At 49.1% G+C, this 23,287-nt stretch overlaps 8 protein-coding genes and 1 pseudogene across 9 annotated transcripts; all 9 read right to left on the bottom strand.

Moving 5' to 3' along the window:
- Nucleotides 1–583: 583 nt before the first annotated feature.
- On the bottom strand, nt 584–2,692 carry TEOVI_000721000 (uncharacterized protein; the record flags this gene model as incomplete). Its single annotated transcript, XM_067220584.1, has 1 exon — nt 584–2,692. One exon carries the CDS (start codon nt 2,690–2,692, stop codon nt 584–586), a length of 2,109 nt encoding a protein of 702 aa, XP_067076685.1.
- A 591-nt stretch (nt 2,693–3,283) lies between these two features.
- Nucleotides 3,284–3,967, bottom strand: TEOVI_000720900 (RAB-interacting protein, putative; the record flags this gene model as incomplete). The annotated part of the gene is made up of 1 exon (XM_067220583.1): nt 3,284–3,967. One exon carries the CDS (start codon nt 3,965–3,967, stop codon nt 3,284–3,286), a length of 684 nt encoding a protein of 227 aa, XP_067076684.1.
- A 443-nt stretch (nt 3,968–4,410) lies between these two features.
- Nucleotides 4,411–5,523, bottom strand: TEOVI_000720800 (uncharacterized protein; the record flags this gene model as incomplete). Its single annotated transcript, XM_067220582.1, has 1 exon — nt 4,411–5,523. The coding sequence occupies one exon, from the start codon at nt 5,521–5,523 to the stop codon at nt 4,411–4,413; it is 1,113 nt and encodes a 370-aa protein (XP_067076683.1).
- Nucleotides 5,524–5,820: 297 nt separating this feature from the next.
- On the bottom strand, nt 5,821–7,176 carry TEOVI_000720700 (uncharacterized protein; the record flags this gene model as incomplete). The annotated part of the gene is made up of 1 exon (XM_067220581.1): nt 5,821–7,176. The coding sequence occupies one exon, from the start codon at nt 7,174–7,176 to the stop codon at nt 5,821–5,823; it is 1,356 nt and encodes a 451-aa protein (XP_067076682.1).
- Nucleotides 7,177–7,583: 407 nt separating this feature from the next.
- TEOVI_000720600 (uncharacterized protein) lies at nt 7,584–9,959 on the bottom strand (the record flags this gene model as incomplete). Its single annotated transcript, XM_067220580.1, has 1 exon — nt 7,584–9,959. One exon carries the CDS (start codon nt 9,957–9,959, stop codon nt 7,584–7,586), a length of 2,376 nt encoding a protein of 791 aa, XP_067076681.1.
- A 698-nt stretch (nt 9,960–10,657) lies between these two features.
- Nucleotides 10,658–13,009, bottom strand: TEOVI_000720500 (Ubiquitin family, putative; the record flags this gene model as incomplete). The annotated part of the gene is made up of 1 exon (XM_067220579.1): nt 10,658–13,009. The coding sequence occupies one exon, from the start codon at nt 13,007–13,009 to the stop codon at nt 10,658–10,660; it is 2,352 nt and encodes a 783-aa protein (XP_067076680.1).
- A 1,152-nt stretch (nt 13,010–14,161) lies between these two features.
- On the bottom strand, nt 14,162–20,740 carry TEOVI_000720400 (uncharacterized protein; the record flags this gene model as incomplete). Its single annotated transcript, XM_067220578.1, has 1 exon — nt 14,162–20,740. The coding sequence occupies one exon, from the start codon at nt 20,738–20,740 to the stop codon at nt 14,162–14,164; it is 6,579 nt and encodes a 2,192-aa protein (XP_067076679.1).
- A 1,094-nt stretch (nt 20,741–21,834) lies between these two features.
- TEOVI_000720300 (uncharacterized protein) lies at nt 21,835–22,188 on the bottom strand (the record flags this gene model as incomplete). The annotated part of the gene is made up of 1 exon (XM_067220577.1): nt 21,835–22,188. The coding sequence occupies one exon, from the start codon at nt 22,186–22,188 to the stop codon at nt 21,835–21,837; it is 354 nt and encodes a 117-aa protein (XP_067076678.1).
- An 802-nt stretch (nt 22,189–22,990) lies between these two features.
- Nucleotides 22,991–23,287, bottom strand: TEOVI_000720200:pseudogene (annotated as a pseudogene). Its single transcript has one exon. A coding segment is annotated over exon 1 (297 nt).

Below are 23,287 nucleotides of genomic sequence, written 5' to 3'. Positions count from 1 at the left end.
AAAAAAAAACAATCAACAAGGTGAGCCATTCGAATCAGGCCCATAGCGGCGCGGGTGGAATCAGTACACTGAAATGAGTACATGGCATCAGTTAAAAAAAATATGGAGAGTGGGACGTAAAATGATATAGGTATACAAGCACTCTTGTGGCGTGCCCAAGCCTTAAAACAGGCTGGTATGCGCACTTCTATACGTATTCTAATTGGAGAGAGATTAAGCACGGAAAAAATAAACCCGAGCCCTGCTGTTGTACTTCGCAAAGTGCGCGTGACCCCTTCACTTGGGCCAAGGTACCACCTTCACCCCCCTCCCCCATTTACATCTGTTGGGATATCTGGGTATTTCCCACTACACTCTAAATGATGTCTCCCTACAGGCACAAATCCACACGCAGGTATACGCATGTTCGTGAGGATATGTAGTGCCATGTGTGTAGATGCATACATACGATGGTACTCTTATACGCGCTGGTGTGCGAACCCGTCTTCTGTCTCAACAAAAAAAAAATGAGAAGACGGGAGGAGGGGAAGGAAATATGGGAAATCCTTGCAAGTGCATAACCTGCCCTTCATACCCATGTCTATCAAAGCTTGAAAAACTTAATACTCAGCTTGAGAGATTTTCGCATTATTTCAAGTATGTCCGCTGCCTTTGAAACTGGCGTGTTGTTGACGCTCTCGATGCGCCACTCCGTCGGTACGGATGGATTTTTGAACGTCTTGTAAAACGGATGCTTTCGCCTAGTGTCGCCCTTTGGCGGGAGCTCCGGAAGCTGTAAGACACGCAGTGCATCCCCTGAGCTTGTTCCAATTTTGTTAAGCACGAGACCCCATCTATCTTCTGTGGATGGCCGCCGGATTACCATCTCTGACGGAGTAAGCAGATCGATGGCAACATCGTTGGGAAAAACGAGTGGACCTGGAGCATCTGCATCCGTTGACCCTTCTAAGCCTGATGGTTCGAGATGCCTTTCACTCTCCAGGTGCTGTTGTTTCTGCCGCTCTTCCTGTTCCAAATCTTCCCCGTGGTGTACATCAATTGCCACGCGCTGATACGCGTTCATGTCCACTTCCTCCACCTGTGAATGGGGTTCATGGGTTACATCCTCCACCTCACCGGTGTCTTCCATAGAGGTTGAGAGCAGAGCTGCATCGAGATTGCCATCAACGACACTGTCGCTTTCCAACAATTCCGCCGGGGCTTGATTCAGAGGAGGTAGAGTTTTCTGTTCAGGAACTAGCGGCGTCTCTTGAAGCTGTTCAATCTGTTGTGGGGTCAAGGTTACCGACGTGTCCTGTCTCGTGGTGCGGTTCTTTCGCTGCTGGGCCATTGCAGGTGTAACGACCACAAGGCTTAATACCGCAGTCTCTGTGTCAGAGCAAAGCGCTTGCGCCTGAGCCACCGTCGTCACTTCAACACCGTTCACAGCCGTGATGCTCACTCGGTCACTGTACTCTGTGAAGAAATTCTTAGCATCCTCGGATAATTCCCGCCTGGGGATCTTGTTTATAATTAAGTCTTGATCAAATTGGCAACCCCAAGGAGTGAGCCGGTCACTACGGTGAAGCACTAGTGTGGCGCGCTGGCCGGAAGAGCCTTCACCTCCCTGGTTTGGCATTATAAACGCTAACTGATGAACTTTTGGTTGTTTAAATAGCTCCTTGGCCACTTTCACGACAACCCGCTTGTTCTTCTTCACGGCATCGTGAACCATTTCCAGCACCTTTGATGGTTTGCTCGGTGGGGAGCGCGGTATTGGTTTTCCATTGACTGCGACTACCACTGCCCCCTTTTCGCTGCACCGCAGGAGCCGATGCAGCTCTTCCCCAGATGCCGATGCACTGCGGACGGAAGGATCTATTTCAACTATGCGGCCACATTCATTGAAGACGAGACCCAAAGGTGCCTCTGGGTTTTGACGGCGTACCACGAAGGATGAAGATTCCGCGTCAACGGACTGCACTCTCGTCTCGGTTAAGGGAGGGAGCGCGTTGTTGGACTCTACCAGCTCCACCCACTCTGCAATTTGATAGTATTGTTTCAAGAGGATTGGCATCAGCTGCGCACCCACCTCAGGGATTGTGTCCGCATACTGAACGCACGGAAAAGTAACAAGGAGATTGTCGTAAAGTGATTCAAAGTCATTGAACAGCAGCTGTGTGGTGCGCAATGCAGACAGTTGCTGCTCAGTGCGGCTGCCCCCACCCTCCGCTGCTGCAAGTTCCCCATCAACCCGTTTGCGTAGTTGCTCAATAAACAACTCTATGCGTAGTTTCACGCTCACCCATGTGATAACATGTAACCCTTCTATTACGCCACACTGCGGAGCTGTACGATGGGCGACGTACTTGGCCAGCACCTCGGCATTGCCTAATTGGCCATTAAAACCCTCTTGGTGAAAGGAGACAAGACCGTGACGGATAACGTCCGCCAGTTCTAGAAGAGCCAATCGGGGCGTTAGGAGCACCTCTGCTTCACGTCTACACAATTCATTCAGTCGCGCCATGATGGTAGCGATTTGACGGGCCACAGTTAATGCGTGCGGTTCGTTCGAGCTCTGTGGGCTGCTCACAAGGCTGTTCGGGGTGTATAACAGCTCTGCGGCAGCTCCCCACTGTTGTATGCGCTGTAATGTGTTGAGGCCATCTTCTAATACCCCAAGGTACGGCGCATGGGACTTATTTCTTCCCATAGAAATGGGGCAGTGTATTCCACTCTATTTGTTCTCTACTCTTTTTTGCTTTTGTTTACGTCAGAGTTATGCACTCGACGACAAGGAAGGGAAGACGTAACGTGCAGTAAACCCTGCATACTTCAGAATGCGCGCAAACATATACACATACACTCCAACATCAACGCATGCACGTTGCAAATGCACTCAAAGAAACAATAAACAAGAAAAAAAATTCAATAACCGTTACGCCGCACGTAAGTGTGAGCGTGGTACAAAGTGTAGGAATAAAATGAACCCCTCATAGGGTAAATAAGCGAACACGTGTGTGCACGTGTAAGAAAAAGGTGAAGGTGTTGTGACGTTGCGTAGCTGTACCGAAGCATGAGTAGTAAAAAAGCATAGTCAGACACTGATTACCCTCACAGCATCTTCTAGCACTTCTCGTTGCCCGTTATAAAACAATAAAAGTGCCTGTCCCGCTATCGATCACTTGCAAAAAAAATGTAGGGCTGAGGTTTTTATGCAGTGTTACTCTTCGATCAGGACACACCACCGATTGAACAAAGCAAAAAACACAAAGCAATAGGTAGGAAATTGGAGAAATAATTTTCACTTGTTAGGGCTCTCCATGTAACTCAAAAAGTGGAGCAGAAAGACAACCACATATTGAAGAGCCTTTGGTCGTCGCTTTTCTAGTTCCTCATCATGGAAGTACACAGGCCGACGCGACACCGCATGCGGAAGAACAAGAGCGGCGCCTACGAGCAAAAGAAAAAGTAGGTTAAGGATCCCACTCCAAACAACAGGAAATAAAAAAAGAACGAAAAGCGTCACAATCAAAAGGCGATAATACGAGACAGTCACCCCACCTATATAGATGCAATGGTTAGGTCTTCCTTGGTATTTCCCGTGGAGAAACAAACCACGCAGTAGGAGAACTAAGGAACATAATAAGATGAGGAAATAAGGGTTGAGAAACAATAAAAGAGACGTCACGACAATGCACACCGTCATGTAGTTGGCCGCGTAGAAGGGCAAGTTGAGGTTCAACCTCTCAAGCACTTCCGACGTACTTCGCGGTACTGAAAGCTGACTAACGTCAAAAAAATCGTCTCGCCAGGAAAGTCGCTCCTCCTTTAAAATCGCATATATGTGCATGAATTCGCCGGCTGCGATGCGGAAGCACGGGCACAAGCCTACTTGAGTGCCTCCACTTCTTTCTTTATGTGTGGCTAGTTGCGGTGAAGTTGGAAGCCCTAGCAGACCATCTGTATATTCAGTGGCTGATCGCATGACTCCGCTGCACGGACCTTCACAACAACAGTATTGGAGTTTACGTTACGGAAATCAAAGAAGCAACCAAGCAAAATAAACGGGTATGTAACAGGTAGCTTCCTTCCCTTTTCCTCCGCAAAATACCCTCAGGAACAATAACGAGGAAAAATATAAGATGAATATGATGAATTAAGTACTGGACGACACCAATGCAAAAAAACGAAAAACATGAAGCGTACCAGTAAGCCATATACGCGAGAAAATAAAACAAATAAAACTACACGCGGCTACCCCCACAAAACATACAGAGTGCCAACTAAACGAAGGATAGCGACATTTACCCGGCAGAACATGGGTAAATTTTTTTTAAATATATATGTATATATTACTGCATAGAAGAGTATTAAAACGATGAGAACTACAAAGTGAGAGCTAATGAAGATTCCATCAAAGCCCCGTCTTCATTTTGAGTTAGAATGCGGGGAAATCTTTAATTTTACCTTATGATTCAGAGACTCCTGCAGTGTATGAGTTTTGCCCGTCTCCTCCAAACCATTAGCACTTCCATCCTCCGACTTCCACACAAAAGTCTCTGGATGGAACGTGGCCACGGGATACTGAATGGACGGAAGGTCAGGAAAGAAGCGGAGTGCAAGGAATTGTAAGTAACCAGCCTTTACGTGACACATGGGCCCGGGATCTAACAGCAGCGCTCTCAGATGTGCAAACAGTCGATGGGGTCGAGCTGATGCGCGCTGGCACGCCCGGGCTAACCACCATGTACAGCGGCTTGTCCAACTAAGAGACACACTACTGCGAGAATTGCAGGTATGTGTAAGGCGGGAAAGGCTGAAGTCGCCACCTTCCCGCTCGCTTTTGCCCTCACTGCCTTTTTTTCGGTAGTTGCGCCCCTCGGAAGTGAGGTGACGCGGTGGCAGTCGCCACTGTCCATACCTCTGGGCACTAAGCTCCAGTTTATAACAGAGGATAATGATGATCTCCACGAGTTTTGGCAGCAAACAAATAATATTGTTTTGTCGGCGACTCAACTGCAACGTGCATGTTTGCCTCAGAAACCTAACAATTGGTCTCGTGACGGGATCCAGCCGCCTCGAGTACGGATGAAGGTGGCCTGCATCATCCGCAAGGTATGTAAGTCGATGGAGTGTGATGCCGTCCACAAGTTTTAACGATGTGGATGATATCGCGCCCGCCATGCCCCCGTCGCAGCGACAAATGCGCAGATATTCGTCAACTGAGTGCTCCACACTGGCGGGCCGTGGAGGAAGAGTCGCCGCGTTTTCTTCTTGCAAACTTTGATAGCAATGCCGCCAAAGATAGTTTACCACACGATACCGGGCAACAAGCGGTAGTTCGAGCTCGAGACGGAGAGAATCAACTGCTTGAAGAGCTAGTGACCCCGAATGGAACAGGGCAAGGCTCATCCCGTCAGTGGGATATTCACCACAACGGGAAGTGGTATTCCTCTCACGTGTCTTACTGTTTGCCGTTGCCCACGACGCCGTCACGAGCTCAGAGGCGAACGATACGTGTTTGTCCGCAGTTGCACGCATATTAACTTTTAACACTGGAATGCCTACAAACCCCAGTATCTGAAGCCTTCACTCCTCCTAAATGTTCGTCAACCCGTTCCTTCCACGTGTGTCAGTATGCACTCAGGTGCTGGATTGTTGTTGCATCATGCAGTGTGAGGAAAAAAAGGGGGTAAGCCATAGACCAAGCGAACCGATAAGTCTGAAACCACTCAAAAAGATACAGGGGCTCACTGAAAGGCACATGTTTTAAATGCAAAGTAGACACAATGGAATGTACACCACCCGTATCCGATATACTGTCGAGAAGTTTTGCATTTACGAGCGAAATAATCCCCGCAACATATGCACAACGTGCGGCGGGATCCAACTCTCTGCATTCTGTTCTGTGACGACGTCCAGGACCTGAAGCGTTACCTTTGACCCTTTCCATACTGAGCAATTTTTATGCAGTAACGTCACAGCAGCCTCCCAATTTCCTGCCACTCGCAGTGCGCGGAGGGAGAACAGAATCGCGAGGGGTGGGTCGTATGGCGCAGCGTAATGAAGAGCCGCGAGCGCATCTAACCAGCATCCCCCACCCGCCAAACAGACGGCAACGTAGCTGCTTAGCTTAAGATGCCGCCGAAGATTTGGTACACCGCCGGAGTTGTAGTCAGTGGTTCCCTCGCCCGAAAGTGTAGTGGGTGGAGGCACGGAGGACCACCACTCAAGACATCTTTTCCACTCAGCAAGCCGCTGCAGTGCCAATACCATTGGAACGGCTGACTGAGCTGTAAGTTTGCCCCGCATCGACGGGTTGTCAAGAATGGATATACAAAGGGGAAGGGACCGCATGGTGTTTGCGGCCTCTGATACAGCCTTCACCGTTATTGCTGTTGGTTGAATCTTCCGCGACACCATAAAGTCGTTGACCACCCTAAGTACTTCCGCTTCACGACCTTGCGACTTTAAAATGGTAATCACAATATTAACTGAGGCAGCGTTAGGGTGCTGCATGTCCAACAGAAGCCGAAGTGCACCGCACCACGAATTGCGCTCCTTTGGCTTGCGAAGAATATGAACTAGCTCTTCGTTATTAGTCACGTGATCAGCATCACTACCGCACCTCATTTGGTATTCATCACTCCTTGTGGTGTTTTCAACATCAGGAATGCACCGACGTAATTCTCCGGCTTGTTTCGGAGGGTGGCGCTCTACCTTCCCCCGTAAGCAACCAACAACAGGGTCCCAAAGCCCACGTTGCTCAGTGGGGATCCCTTGCAACAGATCCTGCTCAATCAACTCCACAACCAGGTAGAGCTCTTTACTGATCTCAGCCTCCTCAGTGTAACCGACTGAGGGGCCTATTGCTGCGCTATTTTCAAGGTAGCGCCGGACACTGAGCACTTGCTGACAGGCCTCCCTCCAACTGCCCGCCTTTATCGTTGCCAATAATGCCACGCGCCGAGCGGCAAGCTGCCTACTGCACAATGCTGTTTCCGCACTGGTAGCCACAGCCACCGCTTCACGCCAGCGGCTGTACTGCGCCAACACACGGGTGAGTAACAGTGTATGGTTAGAAGACACCTCTCTACTATTAGTAAACAAAGCAGTGTTCCACGCAGCTAGCGCGGACTCCCACGCCCCGCGGGCGGCACTTGCTTCGATGAAGCTCGCTAGTACATCCCTCATCAAACTTCACCTATACCTTTGAGGAGGTAATCAGGGCGAGAGTTGTGGCTTATTCAGCGGAAGCCAAGGTACTGTGAATGCTTGGAGCAAGCAACGCATGTTTCAAAAAGTATGGGGAAAACGTAGGTGAAGGAAGAAAATGGCGCATATTTGCTTGTGTGCCAACGCACACTGCCGCCACGTCATGTTTGTGGCACAGAACCATAACCGCTGTTTGTATTACTCCACCCAAAAGAGCTCCCCACGACTCTGTTCCACCGGCATTGCAGGGACATGCAAACAGGGTAGGGCACTACTGTTAAAAAGCATTATTAATAATGGTGTTGCCCCCCTAACCCCAACCACCGCTCACAACGCGGTTATCGTACTGAATGATGACGTAGTATTATCGGCGGTGTTTCCTCACCTCAGTACTTTCCTTGTGAACTGATGTACAAGAACGGCCGTTCAACCAGCATGTGAAGCACGAACGCTGCCAAAAATGTCAAAAAAGTGCATCCCAGCCACCGCAACATAAGAAGTAGCATCACACCCACGTTTGTGGGACCCCAGTGAGCGTTTACGATGCCAATGACGATAGGGGTGAGCAGATATCCCACCAGCACCAGACGCGACAGTCCACACCATAAGGGATGAACAAGAAACCGTCGAGTTGCTCCACCATACCCAAATAGTAAGGGGAAAACCAACATGCACAACCCAAGGCACCAGAAAAGGAGAATGAGTGACTCATAGGCTGCACGGCATACGCTCACTTGTGTAGTCTCTTGTGACAAGTGAAGAACGCTCCAACCCCAAAACACACAGAGACACATCATACCAATACCTCCCCACATTATCAGAAAGCGCATGCTCCTAAGGCGCAGTTTTTCCAGTATGAAGTAACTTAGCCTATCCTCCGTGGTGGTACTCTCAGGGCAACGATGCATAACCGTGAACATATCAGGGCCAAACATAAGCAGCGTCTGCGCACGATGCTTCACGGCGATATAAATGCGATGGAGAATGGCTCCAGCGAGAAACGGAATGAACATGAGGTGCGGCCACTCATACAGCGCCCCAGCGTCGAATGTATACGGTGCCGCTTCACTCTTTTCGAGGTGCTTGCCTTTCTTGGACATAAATGCACTGTAGCGCAGGGCCACACCTATCATCACGCAGGCAATTGAGCCGGCGGTATATACACGGGTGTGCAAAGATCTAGCGAGCCGGTAAATGAGGGGTCCGGTAGCGACCAACTGGAACTCAAGTGCCACATAATAGGACCAAGGAAAACAACACTTACTTCCATCGGTGGGGACCATATTGTTGATCAGCAGGAGGTTCGTCCACCAGTAGTCTTCACAGTTTTTGTGAAGTGCCGGTGCATTTGATAGCGCCATCCATAGCGGACCCTTTGAAGTCGCTGGCAAAATATTTGGCACGAGCAACGTTACCGTGAGAGCGACTGGAATTACACGAACGAAGCGAGAAACCACATAACGGGTATACGACAGAGCACCCTTCAGTAGCCACTGCCTACGCGTGCCCCGCGACCACTTTGCACGCACGGCAGGTGATTTCATTTGCCACTCCTCATAAATGTGAAGACGATGAAGAGTTAGAAACCCAGCAATAACAAGAAACGTGCTAATAGCGCAAGCGGAGAAAACCCTCTTCTGGAGGAAGGCGTAAAGCATGCTATCACTCGGAACCACAGAACTGTTCACAGGACTAATTTGTTGGGTAAACCAAAACGTTCCGAATATCGTTACCCAAAGGAAAGTGATTACACGGAGCCCGTTAAACAGATTCAAGTCGGATTCCGACTCAGGGTAACCTCGCCACTTCTGGAAACTGCTAACCAGCGACAAACACTGCACAACGTGCGCCACACCGGATCTCAAAACAGGCGCATCCGATCCCCTCAGTGAATCCTTTTGCAGGGACCTATTCAGCTTTTCGACGTTGAGGGCGTGCAGTTTTGTTACACAAGAATTACCTCCATCTCCAGACTCTTGCATTAAAGTGGGTACTGACGCCAGTGCCACACCAGCTTTAATACCCAAAAATTGCTCGTCGCTCCTCATGGAGGTCCCTTGAAACCCCAAACGTTGCTGAGTCAAAGAACTGAACACCGAAGCCTCCTGTGCGGAAGGTATCGACGCGCTCGAACTATCCACAGCACTCTGTGCTGTAAGTTGCTCCTCGGGTGTTAGAAGTGGCGAATGCACACCATATATTTGGTGAAATCGGCTAAGCCCACCCGCGCGGGGACACTGACGGGAGCAATCGGGGCTAGGCGTAGTAGGCAGTTTAGTAGAGTCCTCACGTACTTCCTCTGCGCTAATCAAAGGCGAACACGCGGGAGTGGCGCGTGGGTTGAGTTCGCTTGCCCCTTCATTTCCCGTTTCATCTGCCTCGTGTGTGACACTACTGGTCCCCACTCGCCACTTGTAGTCACAGACCGTGGCAACCAAGATTAGGGTTATGCCAACAGAGGCTATGCACCACGATGCGGCGTGGTATCTTTCATTGCTGGAAGCAGCCGGCACATGCGCAGAGCAATAAATGTACTGTTTCAACAACTCGGTTGACCGATTGCTCCCCAACAACGCACCGTAGCCAAGCTGAGTGCTCAGATCGGGGTCATCCAAGATAAACCGTGCTATCTGCAGCAAAGTGCGACTGCGGGGGAAGCAATAGTAGAGTGACTGCGGGCCCGTCCAGTGTGACACTGTTGAAAAAAGGACACAGTGCTGAGTGTTAGGGTTATTAGGACAGGAATTCAAACTCCCGGGCATGCTCTCTCAGACTCTCTGGAAGTGCAAACCCCAGGTTCTATAAACCACAGGAAGGAAACCCCTTGCAACTCTCTCCTTTCCTCACAAGAATCTGATACGCCGTCGAGCCTGGAAATCCCTCACTATCTTTTTTGCTTCCCTTTTGCTTTTTTGTGGATACCTGCCGAAGTACACAAACAGCTTGTCTCGAGGCGCCTATATTGTCTCCACGAGTGAAAGATGTAGAAGGAGATGGAAGGAACGGAAAATGGGTATGCTGAATGCACGGCGAATAGGAAGGGGGAAGGAATAATGCTCACCCCCCTCCACAATTATTCTTTCACTGTACGAGGTCCCAGACAATACGCACGCACCAGTGCTGATGATTTTATTATTACTATCAGTGCTTTATCACGGACACAGCTGACCCCACTTCTATATGATGACTCCTTCTATGGGAACAAACTGTCAATGTAAAAGGCAAAAAAAAAGAAAAATATCTCTATACAACATCATTGCTCTTCTTCCTTATGGCTTTCTTTATCCCACAAGAACGCGCAGACTAAACAACAGGCACAAATCAAGTATTGTTTTCTTTCATCCCTTTGCCTTTCTCTATAAGTTACTCTCTATGGTTTGCTGTATTGCATAACGTTGCGCACGCAAATGCGTGCAATGTTTTTTTGAAGCCAACGCTCCTTCCCATGTTAATATGGACGTTACTCTTGCATTACCTCGACGACATCGCCATTTTGAAGTTGATAGTGTTGAAGTGGGTGCCTGTCCTGAAGGCGTTGGCCATTCGCCCGCATAACACAACGTGAGAGGGGTATCAATGTTTTTTGCTGAACCAGTGCTCTGAGTCGCAGCACCTTTTCTGTTTCTTGAATGCGTAGCTCCCAACGGACTGACTTCTCCTTGTACAACATAACAAGACGCAAGGATTCATCACGTTCAATAATGACGACCTCCGGTGACGCATCATTCCGCGAGCTAAGCCCCAACTTTGTGCTTCCTACCGTAGCCTTTGGATCCAACAAAACACCATTCATCCTCCACTCCTGACAGGACGCGCGGATTCCAGTACTATTCTGCACCATCACCATCACCTCTGCAATGGAGTCGTTCACGTGCGCTGTTACGCTAAATGCCCTGTTACTATGCTGAACACGTGCTATAAATCTGCGCCAAACGCCAACATCTTGAGGATTAGAGTTCGATGACCCGGCCTCCTCTCCACGAGGCGCGACAGGCACTGCGGCACCACCACGAGCTTCCTCACCAGATTCCTCCTTCGCCGTCCCTTGAGCATTTGGTCCGAGTTCCACGGCCACATCCATGCTGCCCTGTGCCGCCTGTTCATCACCTGTCGTAATGGGTACACCAAACTGGTACCACATGGCATAGTTGTTAATGAAATAACGCATGAAGTCGTCAAAGGTGATGTACACACCATCGCCAAAGATGTCGTCAACGCGACGGGATACTTCTTTCTCAGGCATATCAATTGTTTTCCCGATAAGTGCGTGATCTAGAATGAAGACGACGTCTTCCTTCGTTATGGCCTGCTCCATGTCGCGACGAAGGGCAAAGAAGCAAAACCGGGCTGCATCTTGCACTGTCATCTCCTTTGCGTGGAAAGCACACGTTACAAGAAACTGCTTTACCTGGTGTTGCTGTAGTGTTGTAGTCGGTGCATGGTTGAAGTATACTGCCGCAACCCCATTCACGCCGCCATCGACGGCAATGCGACCCGCAAGGACCTCCAGGAGGTGCCGCACATGCTCTATAGAGGGACGTGCCCCAACAATGCAATCATGGCGCCACTGCCGCTCCGCCACGCGAGCAATATGCTGCTCAGATTCCCAAAACAATGGGTAGTAGGCACCAGGCGGTGTATTGGGTGGTGCGCGTCCCCACTCCTTTGCCACATGTGCAAACTGCGACTGGTGAATGGGGTTGTTAATTTCCCTACAACCCTCAACGGTACAGAATGGTGTACTGCCATCAAGAGGTCGTTGTGCAAGACGTATAGATGCCAGAAGAATGCCTAAGTCAACACCACATGCGGTTCGCACGGGAGTTGTCCACCATACATCGCGCTCCATGGCAAAAGAGGCCATCGGGGGAACAGGCAGTGGTACAGCCACATCATACGACTGGGGACGAGTCGTTGTGTCGTGGAAAGTGCAATGAACGATGGCTCGCTCAAGCTGCGCAGCGCTTTGAATTGTAAGAAAAAGCGGTTTTGTCCCTTCAAACAAAAAACGGTCTTGCCCGCCAAACTCCACAGACGTCGTGTACTGTGTGCGAGGTTGGTGGACGTTACCAGCTACGAGCCACGTTGCCCGCAGCACGAGTCCTATGGGAAATGTAGGTACGCTTACCGATGGTTGCAACGCAGTGATAAGGGCACCACCGTGCGGGATCAGACTGACTCGCCACGATATATCCACGAAACCAAAATCGTCAACGCCGTGCTTAGCAAGCAGAGCCACATCAGATTTGAATACGGGGTCGTGCTTGTCGTGTTTGTTGCGTGGCTGTAGCATGATGCGTTGTGGCTCCGTGGAGCTGCTAGGGACGTGCAAAAGAAACGGACACACGGCCTGACCGTATCCCTGTTCTTGTGCGTCGGTAATTGTTATCAATACTTGATGATCAACAAACCGCTCATCAGGATTGTCATCCGTAGATACTGCCGCAGCGGTTTTACGAAGCAGCAGCCGCGATTCTGGTCTCATAGTCGACCGACGGCACTGTGTGAAAGGTATCACAAACCGTATGATTTCACTGAAGTTTGGCTTTGAGGTGAAGTGCAGCCGCCTCGTTGAACCAACGGGACGCTCGTTTTTAACTATTCTAGTACTCTCTCCAACTTGAGTAACACCCCCGCACGGTCGACGTGTGTCCGTTGCCACATGAAGCGTAGAGACGCTTACGTGCGCCATCGGGTCACATTGAAGCAAACGTGCCGTTTGTAAGAAGGCGCTGTGAATTGTGATTTCAACCTCGCTGTCGAACTCAACTTTGAGCGGTGCATATATATTTCTCGGGGATGTCGCAGACATCCTTAATCGACGTGACAGCAAACTATGGACAGCAATGAAGTTGTTCAAAGTTTAGCAACACCAATGGGGAACAACAAAAAAAAAAAGAAAGACCAAAAAAAAATATTGATGATGCCAGTACAATTCAGTGGAAAAAAAAAAGGAACGCTCCTCAAACATGTAAACACAGTCGGATAAAGGTCACATTAACACACACAAACACACACACTAGGTTTCAAAATTAAAAGGAATTCGTGGATGCAGTCAGTGACCCTCCAGCACTTCATATAATGGCAGTGGTGATAAAAATAAAAAGCAGGCACATGAGTATTTCAACGTGGAAAGCGAAAAATGTCTTGCGTGGTGACGGTAGCAGCTGCGTGTGTACATACGTAGGGTGAGTCAAGGAAATGTTTGAGGAAAATCAAGTGAACCTCATTCACTCATTCCTTTTCACACCTGAATGATCCGCCCGCTCCCCTCACGACTTCAGTCCATCCTTCACAAACCTCATCGTCTCCTACACTATTCCAAACATTTGTATGTGCACCTCACTACACGCTTTCCCCATAACCCGACTATTTTATCATCCTTAGCTGATGCAACAAGCAATAGAAAAGAAGGGAGAAATAAAATAATCGGAGGACACAGATTCTCCCGTGCTTCTCCTAGTGGAGCCGAACACACTACATATTTCCGTTGGTCCCCATTACAAGAAGCACCCGTGGCTTCTTCGGTATGGATCCCCGACAATGGAATGCAGGAAGGAGGGGGTTAAAAGGGGGAAAAAGACAAAAAAGAAATAAGGTGTTTTTTTTGTGTGTGTGTTCGCGTGTGTTTAAAAAAAAAAAAGGAGAATAGAAGATGCAGACTTCAACAGGGGAGAAGCTCAAGGAAATGGGAGAGAAGAGAAGGGAAGGGAAAGGAGCTTCAATGGTACAAAGGCACACATGCCTACAAATATATTTGCAATAAAAAAAAGATGAAGCTAACCATACACGACTTTGTATGCCGGTACCAACTACGCAAGCAATTTGGTGAACATCACTGTACAGTAGTTAGCACTTTCTTTTCTTAGTTATTCACTTTCCTTCACATAGCGCACAGCTAAGGACAAAACACGGACACGAAAAGACATTTATGCTGAAAATTTGAGATAATATTGGCAAGCTGTCATGCTGCTCCAATCAGCGTGAGGGAAGCGCACACAGTGGGTGGGAAACCAAGTCGCAATGCCTCTTCCTGGGCCATACGGAGTGCCAATGCGTAGGGATACCGCATGCGCCACTCGAGGGTCATGGACAGCTTTTCGTAGTACGCGTGTAAAAGTCTCAGGTGTGCAGTGGTTACACCTGTGCCGGGCGGTAGATCCACACGGATGACACGCGGATAACCGTACTGCAAGCACAATCTTGCGGCTATCCCGGGCTCTTCAACTGAAGTCATCGTTGAGCGCTCATTTGTAATAACTACAAGATCCAGCGTTTCCGATAGAGATGGATTGCCGCGTATAACATCGGCAAGTCCGACCATGCCATCGGCAACTTTAAACTTATGTCCGACAGGGTCACAAAGCAGCATCAGAGCTCGACAAGAGGGGGAACCAAAAGCGGACACAAGCTCCTTACGCGTGCAACCACTGAAAACGGTCCAAGTGCCAGCATTGCTAGTGTCTCTAGAAGCAATTTCAGTATCATGGTCGTTTGATGTGCCGCGCAGCTCCCCTAACAAAGATACGGTACTTCTGGCAGTGACAACTGAGCCCATGCTTGACGCCACACTCACTTGCGCAGTCGGAATCGGCTGGGCCGGAAATGAACACGACCCTAACTGGCTGCTGGTTTTGAGCGTGGTCTCACTTGCTATCCACGGTTGCGACGACACACCCTGTGGAAGGAACGCACTGCGGTCCTTCTGTGGAGCACCAAAAAGCGTCGGTCGCTTATTATGTTGCATTGTCCTAAGAAAGTTCACCACAGTTGGTGTAACGAGTACAGTATATTGCTGACCCAGCGGTATTTCCTTGTCTCCGCGACCGACAAGGGCAGGAAAGGGCACTTGTAGCAAAGTGGGATCAACAACAAAAACCAAGCACTCCGCCTCATCGGGTCTGCAATGGGACCTCTTCAACAAAAAACACACAGGCTCCCAAAGATCTGCATGAAGATCGTGCAGGGATTGAAGAAGTTCGTGTTCTCCTGAGGTCCACTTACAGCTACTGTCTGGTGATGTGACGGAGCCGTCTGCAGTAGCACCGTTGTTTTCGTCAGGTATCATCCGGTGCCCATCCTGTTGATTTTGTGACTGTGGTGGAAAACCCCGCGAATGATAGTTATTTAGTGTGTACGGGTGTACTAGGCATTCCAGATAGAAGCTTCTGCACGCGGGACGAATAATCACGCTATGCTGTGTGGCGAAATCGGCGAAGTAAAACACAAAGGTGCAATGTGGAAAAGAGATAAGCGCGAGGTCGATAACATCGGCAGGGTTCCTAGGAATGGTGCCCTGCCGCCCTGCCACCGTCATCAACGCTAGTTGAGTAGCTGCCTCAATGGTTTCTAGCGCTCGGTGAAAGCACTTTGTGTGCACAGCTGCTGGGTTAGGTGACTTCGTAGTCACTCTGTCTAGGAACTCCCTGGTTGGAGCCTCGGTCGGTGCTCCGTCATCATCACCTGCTTGTATATTGACGGGACTTCCACCAGAATGGCTGCCTTCAGATGCTGCGTCCGTGTGATATGTTTCAGCTACAGAGGCACATGTTTGTTTTGCCCTCAAGTCAGCCAATTTGCCTCGAAGGACTGGGGTTGCATTGGTGGTTGCAGCATCCCCACTGACGTTACTAACGGGAGGGGACACAGACGGGGACAAGCCGCAGAGGTCAGATGAAGGTAAGACAGGCTTCTCTGTGATTGTAGCCTCATCACTACCGCATCCGTTGGTTACATCCCTTCCGCGGCTAACACCAAGAGTATGCACAGCCGTGTCATCCTGCTGCAGCACAGAGGCCATGTCGACGCCAACCATCGAGCAGTTCAGTGGTAGTTCTTCGCCATTATCGCAGTCGGTCAAGAATCTTTCATCCATAGCGGTATTCCCTCCTTCGCTGCTACCTTCGCTACTTCCGCTGTAAACACCGCTACTACAACTGTTACAGCAGTTATCGTGGCTTGCACTTCTATTTTTCAATCGTCTCCTTGCGTGTTTTTCCTCTTCCTGTAGGAGTACGTTTAGGTCACCACTTTCACTCATAACAAAATATTCGTCCCCTTCGTTCTCTTCACCTTCCCCTTCGCTGCCTTCACCGGAGGCGGTGGACAGTACACAGGGCGAGACAACGTCATACCTTCTCACAGACTGCGAAGAGGGGAAAAAGCTATCATTCATGGCACTTGGTCGCTTCTCTTCCCTCGCGCAGCGCGTATCATCAAGGAGTGGCACCTTCTCATCATTTAGGTAAAACTGGTGGACGAGCCAACGCGCAGATTCCATTGCGGTTCCAGATTGCTCCTGTGTCATGTCGGGCACCTCTGCGAGCGCCGAAAGAACAGCTTGGTGATGTCGCTTCGCCTTAAATATCTGGCCTGCCGTGGCATATGCAGCTGCCAGAGATGCATTAGCATTTGCCAACTCAACAAACTTTGACTGCTGCCGGGCCACTTGCGCCCACTTCACCAGAACCTTAACCGCTTCTTGTGTTGCACCGGAGCCAAGTAGGGCACGTGCACGCATGTTAAAAAGCTCACCCTTTCTTTGAGCCCCCTTGTCCTCAACTTTCTCCCGCTCGTCAAGGAGCTTAACACAATCCTTGTATTGGCCAAGTTGAAGATGAGCGTCAGCAATTGCTTCGAGAGCGAAACATCTGTCCTCTAGGGCATCTTCACCTTCCGCCGCAGATGCCAGATTGTTGAGTTCTCTTGCAACCTCAATCACATCTGCATATGCACCGCGGGTTTGTTGAGCCTCAATAATGTTTCGAGTTGTCTCACGGCTGATTTCCTCGTCGTCGTACACCTTTGCCAGTTCACTAACCTGGGACCACTGCTCTGCCGCAACATCTGTTTCACCAGTAGCTGTATGCAAGCGGGCGAGGTGAAGACGAGCGTTGTATTGCAGCAGCGCGTCACCAACCTCTGTTGAGTTCTCCAACACCTGTCGGTAGTAATGAATGGCGGTTAGTGGCTTCCTTAGTGCAACATACACCTCAGCGAGCTTCGCTAGTACTAACGATTCCTTTATTTTAAAGTATTTCTTTATGCGGTCTTGGTCTTTTCCCCATCGGGTTGTCTCCTGAATCTGCATTACACCATCTGTTGTAAAGGGACACTCATTGATACCATCTCCAGGGCGGTTGGAAAGACCATCCATCTCACTACCGGCGCTATAGATGGAAAGGGCATCAGAGTACTCTTGCAACGCTTCTTCCCATTTTCCCAGGCTAACCAACGAATCGCCGCATGTGATACTAAGTAATGGATGTAGTGCATTCGCTTCGCGCAACAATTCCAATATGCCGTTGTACATGGAAGAGTCCACCATTAGTTGCTCCCCCTTAGGGTACACCACGGCGCTTTCCGCAATTACCGATACCGCCCACGTTTTCAACTCTTTCAAGAAGGATCTTGCACGCTCCACCTCTCGATAGCCACGCTCCCCGTCAAACTTGCTGAGGCATTGTGCATGAAGGTCACATGCTCTAAGTCTTACGAGCATTGTCGCCGTGCGCTCACTGATTTCTCCAGCGGTGAGAGGGCGACCAAGTGGCTCCAGTGCACTGGTCCAGAGCGGAGGCCGTACGGAGCTGGAGTTCGACCTCTCTTCGATTAGTGGTTCCAACAGAAGTGCTGCCTTCCGCGGCTGTCCGAGACGAAGCAGCGCTTTGGTTGTAACAACAATGCCAGAGGCGACACCAATCATTAGTGTAGAGGGGATGACAGCCTTTAATTTTGATGTCCAACGGTGCAAAATACCTTGCGCTGCGTAAGCACAGTTTACGGCATTGCTAAGCTGTTGCCGCCGCTTCTTCACGTTGACTTCGTGGTCCGCCTGTTCGATATAGGCAAGTGCAAGATTGCGTTCGCCTTCCGCCTCCATTTTATTAAGTTCTATCTCCTGATGCACGGTGTCTGTGGCATCTGCTGCTGCCAAACACGGTAATGTCACTGGGGAACATGCACAATTTGCAGTGGAATCCACTGTTGGTGCAGTCCGTGAAACGGAGCTGACAATTTTTTTAGCACAGTCAACCGCCCGCGCGAAAAAGCAAACAGCTGAGTTGTGCTCCACTCCGAGAAGTTGTTCCCCCCTTTCTTTCCACGCGTTGTATTGCTCTTCCAATCGCCCCGGTACTTTTCTACACGTTAAAAGGTGGATGTACTGGTGAAAGTACATGTTAGCGCGTGTGACCTCAGCGAGACGATAGTGAACACGCCAACTTAACTTTAGAACCATGAGCTTCACTCGATAGATGTTCCTCCGCAAAGCGGCATAACGGCTGGCCACCCCGTTGATATAGACAGGCAAAACGTCCTTCAGTGCTTGCTCGCAGAGTACCGCCTGTTGTAGGACCGTTTGCACAGTGCTGGTAAATGAAGTACTACCAGGGTACACAGCCTGTATCTCAGCCAGCAGTTGCAACGACTCCAGGTAATTCACCCGGCTAGCAAGGCAGTGGCCATGGGTTGCACAATATCGCTCGCTTCTGTTTACATTTGCTCGTCCAATCTCAATCGCACCGGCATAGTTTCCGGCAGCAACATACGCATGTACGATAGCTTCATGAGCCCTTTGGCAATACCAAAAGGGAAATCTTTGTATGGGCAAACTGCAAGCCCGACGAACATGTCTGACCGCTTCAGAGAGTGGCTGGCCAGCGCCGTTAAGGCACTGATGAGCACGAATGCATAACACCGTCGCCCACGCCTCGTGCAGCATCACTGGCAATATGAACTCATCCCCACACAAAAAAGCATATTTATCGTTCTCAGCGCAGTGACCAACCGTAACAGTACCATCGCTGTCGCCGTCCAATGCCTGAGGCGGTGAACAACTGTCCACGCACTCAACTTCCTCGCTTTCAGGCTTGGTATCTTCCTCTGTACCAGTGCTAACACACTTCATCCGCTCCACCTGCGTAGAAACATGTTGTTCGCACCACAATTTTTCCAAAAAATGAAAGATGTCCCTTCTTTTCACTTCCTCCCAGTGCTTTGAGCAAATCGCATACGCACTGACCATGCAACAGAGGGAAACGTTTGTTGTGTCCAACACTTTACCAGGTCTATTGCCCCCCTCCAGTTGGAATACTTGCAACGATTGCTCCAAATAGCAGACCCATGGCGTTACAATACACTGTTTGAATGTTTTCTTCACCTTTTCCACCATGTCATCTGGAACGACATCATCTCCGCCATGTGCTTCGGGAGTCGTGTCAGTCAACGCCTCAGTTTGCTGCAGCGACTGGTTTTGACCATCACTGTCATTGCTCCCGATTGCCGGCATGAAAATAATTTCCGGTCGTGTGGTATCCACATCAACCGCAGTCTTGTGCTCGAAGTTGGCACCGTAACAAAATTCCAGCATAACACACTGTAGGAGCTCATGACCTGCATGATTGTTCAGTATCCAACTAGATATAATGGCCTCTGCAATTTCCTTCCGTCGCATGCCAAGGGCCTCCTTGAGTTCTTCCACCACTTGCTCCCACCGTAGAGGAGCCGTGTCGATCCACAGTTCTTCAAAGTGCAACACATACTCTGCTTCCGATGCTCCTGCTTCTATTGTGGGACTATTTGGCTGGGTGGTTCTTTCCCGGTGCAACTCCAACTGACTCCGCAGTACCTTCTGCAGGACAATCCAAGTGGTGATCGCTTGAATTCTTGCCACTACCTCTTCTGCTCTGTTCAAACTTCGATTTGAAATATCTCCATCAGGGTCGCCTGGGTTTGATTGGCATGACGCGAGGTCTGGTACCGACTCCCTTCCAGTGGATGAAATGGATGGCGGCGCCACGTACGGATCGCTTTCAAAATCAACACTCTTTTCATCTGTGGCATTCGTCGATGGAGCGGTCTCCAGCAATTCCGTACCGATGGTGGTTGTGGGTGGTGGGGTCACCAACATTGAGGGGTGCTGAAGCTGTATTTCCTCCCTAATTTTATTTATGTAAAGAAAACGATCAATGCTAAGCATGATGCTGACCAATTCGTACAGCAAAGCCCTACGCTCCTCTTGTGTATAATGTGCGACTGGGGTAGCTGCTTCGCCGTTGCGTGTATTGGCACTCGCAGCAGCGGTACCATTACTTGTTTCACTAATTGTGATGGTCACTTCTTCCCCAGTAGTGTTCGTTGCAGCCTCGTGTGCAACCTTCTCGGTGGTTGAAGGAGAAACTCCCTCGCTTTCCCCGCTCTCAATGTTGCTGGAGTTCACGTCTGTGTTGACAAACTGTGGATGCGTAATCACACATAACTCAAGAGCAACGAGGGTCTCTTCGCGTTCTCGCTTCAGCTCGTCGTCTGTCGAGGATGAGAGGGTGCCGCTGGTCATCTGCCCTCGCTCCGTAACATTTTTAATATATTCAAGAGCAGCTTGTCCGCTTTCTAGCGACGAAACAAAGTTTTTCCCCTGCTGTCCTCGAAAAAGCCCAACGAATGTATCACAATAATCACCGCTTGTACACTTTTCACTCCCCGAGACAACATCAACCTGGCTCGTTTGCCTTCTCCAAAATTTTGTTAGTTTCCTAAAGTTCATGCTTGCGCTCTAAACAGTAATACTGAAAAAATTCATAACAGCATGCACAAACAAACAAACAAACAGGCAAACAGGCAAACATATATATATATATATATATACATCAGATGGTGGTGATGGCAGTGACAAAATCAGTAAAATATGGGCACAACAAAAACAGAAAGGGAACAACAGTGTTGAAACGACTAGTGGGCGATGCAACCTCATGTCTTACCAAAATGATGTGTGACTCGTTGAATACCAGCGCATTGGAACTAACCGATCGTTTCCCAATACGTACACGAGAACAGTGGCTTAGAGAGGTGCGCATCGGCGTTTTTTTTTTTCTAAATTCACTCATTTGAATATGATGGTGCGTCCCTCAAATCCATAATATTTATAATAATAATAATAAGAACATTACCACCGCATCGGATTTCCCAATCTTCCACAACGTGTATGCATATATACGAATATATTCTTTCGCTCCCCTCTCAAACAAGTGGGCAGTGCAAAGCTAAATCAAAAAGACGAAAAAAGAAGCACCCCCGGTTGTAAGTGTTGTGCTGTGCTCTCTTGGACCACGCACAAGCAAAAAAAAAATAAGTATGAGATTCTTCTCCTTTACATGCCTCTCTCTCCAAGTCGGACTGCACCCAACAAACTACGTGGCTGAGCATCGCTTTCTCTCTCTCTTTTAATTTTCATTCTTCTCATTCCCATCTATGTGTAACCCGCTGGAAATATATATATATATATATATAATCTTCCTCACACATACACATTCCACGGCACGTCGCTCAAAGATGACAACACCACCGCAATACGGGAAATGAGTGGGTGAAAAGGTGGAGACCGGCATGTTTGAAGGGAAGAAGGTGAAGCAGCTTCATCATGAGGTGGCCACATATGGTTAATAAACACTGCAAATGAGGGCTCACGGAAAGAAAATTCACGGATCCATGCTATGGAAACCTTCATGACGATTACCTAAAACGACATTAATCGCCTCAGCCGGAGTTTATATGCGTCACGTCACGCAATTCCCACCCGAAATACATGTGAAAAAACAAGAAACTTGTGTGCACTTCACGAAGTAAGGTAGGAATCAAACATCAAGCAGATGAAGCTGCAGCACCACTCCGCTTACGCCACACTTCCCACGGCGGCACTTCATGAGCTTCACGAGAAATGTGATCGAGGTAAACAACCGCCCCTTCGTATAACACCTTCTCCCATCCTGGTGGAAGTCGCTCACTACCGCCTGGAGTCTTGCACAACTGAATGTAGAGTTCCCCTTCAGTGAGGCCATCCCCATTCGTGGTTCCCTGCGAGGCTAAAGTGAAGGGATGTGTTTTGTACAAACTAACATCTTCAGACCACCCCTCCGTTCGAAGGCGAGTGCAGTCACGATCATCTGTCGTATCGGGAGAACGAGTGCGATGGACAGCGGAACCCCGTTGCGACATGAGTCTAACTTACCTGTTTTGAGTCTAGTACAAATCCAGAAAATTGACCCCTCTGCGCGAAGTGTATGTGTGCTGGTAAATACACGCGGTTAGTTGTGTCCTATTTTCTTTGGTGCTTACCTTTGGCATCAACGGTAACGACCAGGATGCAGCCAAAAAAAAAACAAATGATGAAAAACGCGGTGACAGGGTGGAGATAAGGAAAGAGTAACTAAGTTCGACTCTTGCATAAAATGACTATTATGTGTGCCAATTGAAGCCCGTGATACCCGTGACATGCATACCACACAGGTCAGCCATTCTTCAACCACAAGGGTGTAATAAAAACCATCTAAAGTATAGTTCATCCTTTCACACAGTAGTGTGTTAGTTAGGAGAATAGGAACAAAAAAAATTCAACAATTTATGTTGACCATTTCAGCAACCAAGAAAGTCACGGTTCGTTTGTACATAATAGGGGATTCCTTCCCTTGTTTTATCCACATAAAACAACTTCCACATACAGACGCGTGCATACAAAAGCACCAGCAATGCAGTGGCATCATTTAATAATGAGCTGTACTCTCCACAAGCATACACACCAGCAACTTTTAGTGCGCAATGGACTGTAAACACACCCAATAAAACCAACCCGATAGTTTGCAGCGTTGCTCCCCCCCAAGTTTGGTGGCGCGGGCTGCCTTCAGTATTTTCCGCCCACGCCCGTAAGCGAGTGATAACAGCCGTTTAGCACACGAAGTTCACTTCCACAAGAAAAAAAAGAGCAATACCAAGTGAAAAAAGTCGCACTTCCCTCAGCTAATCAACGTTGCACACGTTGTGGTGGGGCGGGGTTCACAGGATTCTCGTCGTGTAACTTCGAGGCATGATCCCTTCCAAAATCTGATATTAACTCGGACTTGTTACAATAAGACACCTGAAGTCGTTTTCTGTGTCCCGTGTTGCAACGGTTGTGAAGTCCGAGGATGGCGAAGTCCGCTTCCACCGTGCTTCCATATTCCACGAAGGCGCTGCCTTTGCTTTTTCGTGTGTCCTTGTCACGAAGTATATTAACGTGCAGCACATCACCGTAGAAATCAAAAAGTGCATATATGTCATC

Source organism: Trypanosoma equiperdum (assembly GCF_001457755.1).
Source record: "Trypanosoma equiperdum strain OVI genome assembly, contig: ctg_1189, whole genome shotgun sequence".
In the NCBI taxonomy this organism is placed as follows: domain Eukaryota; phylum Euglenozoa; class Kinetoplastea; order Trypanosomatida; family Trypanosomatidae; genus Trypanosoma; species Trypanosoma equiperdum.
Note: the sequence above shows the minus strand (reverse complement) of the source record. Positions and strands in the feature narration are given on the sequence as shown.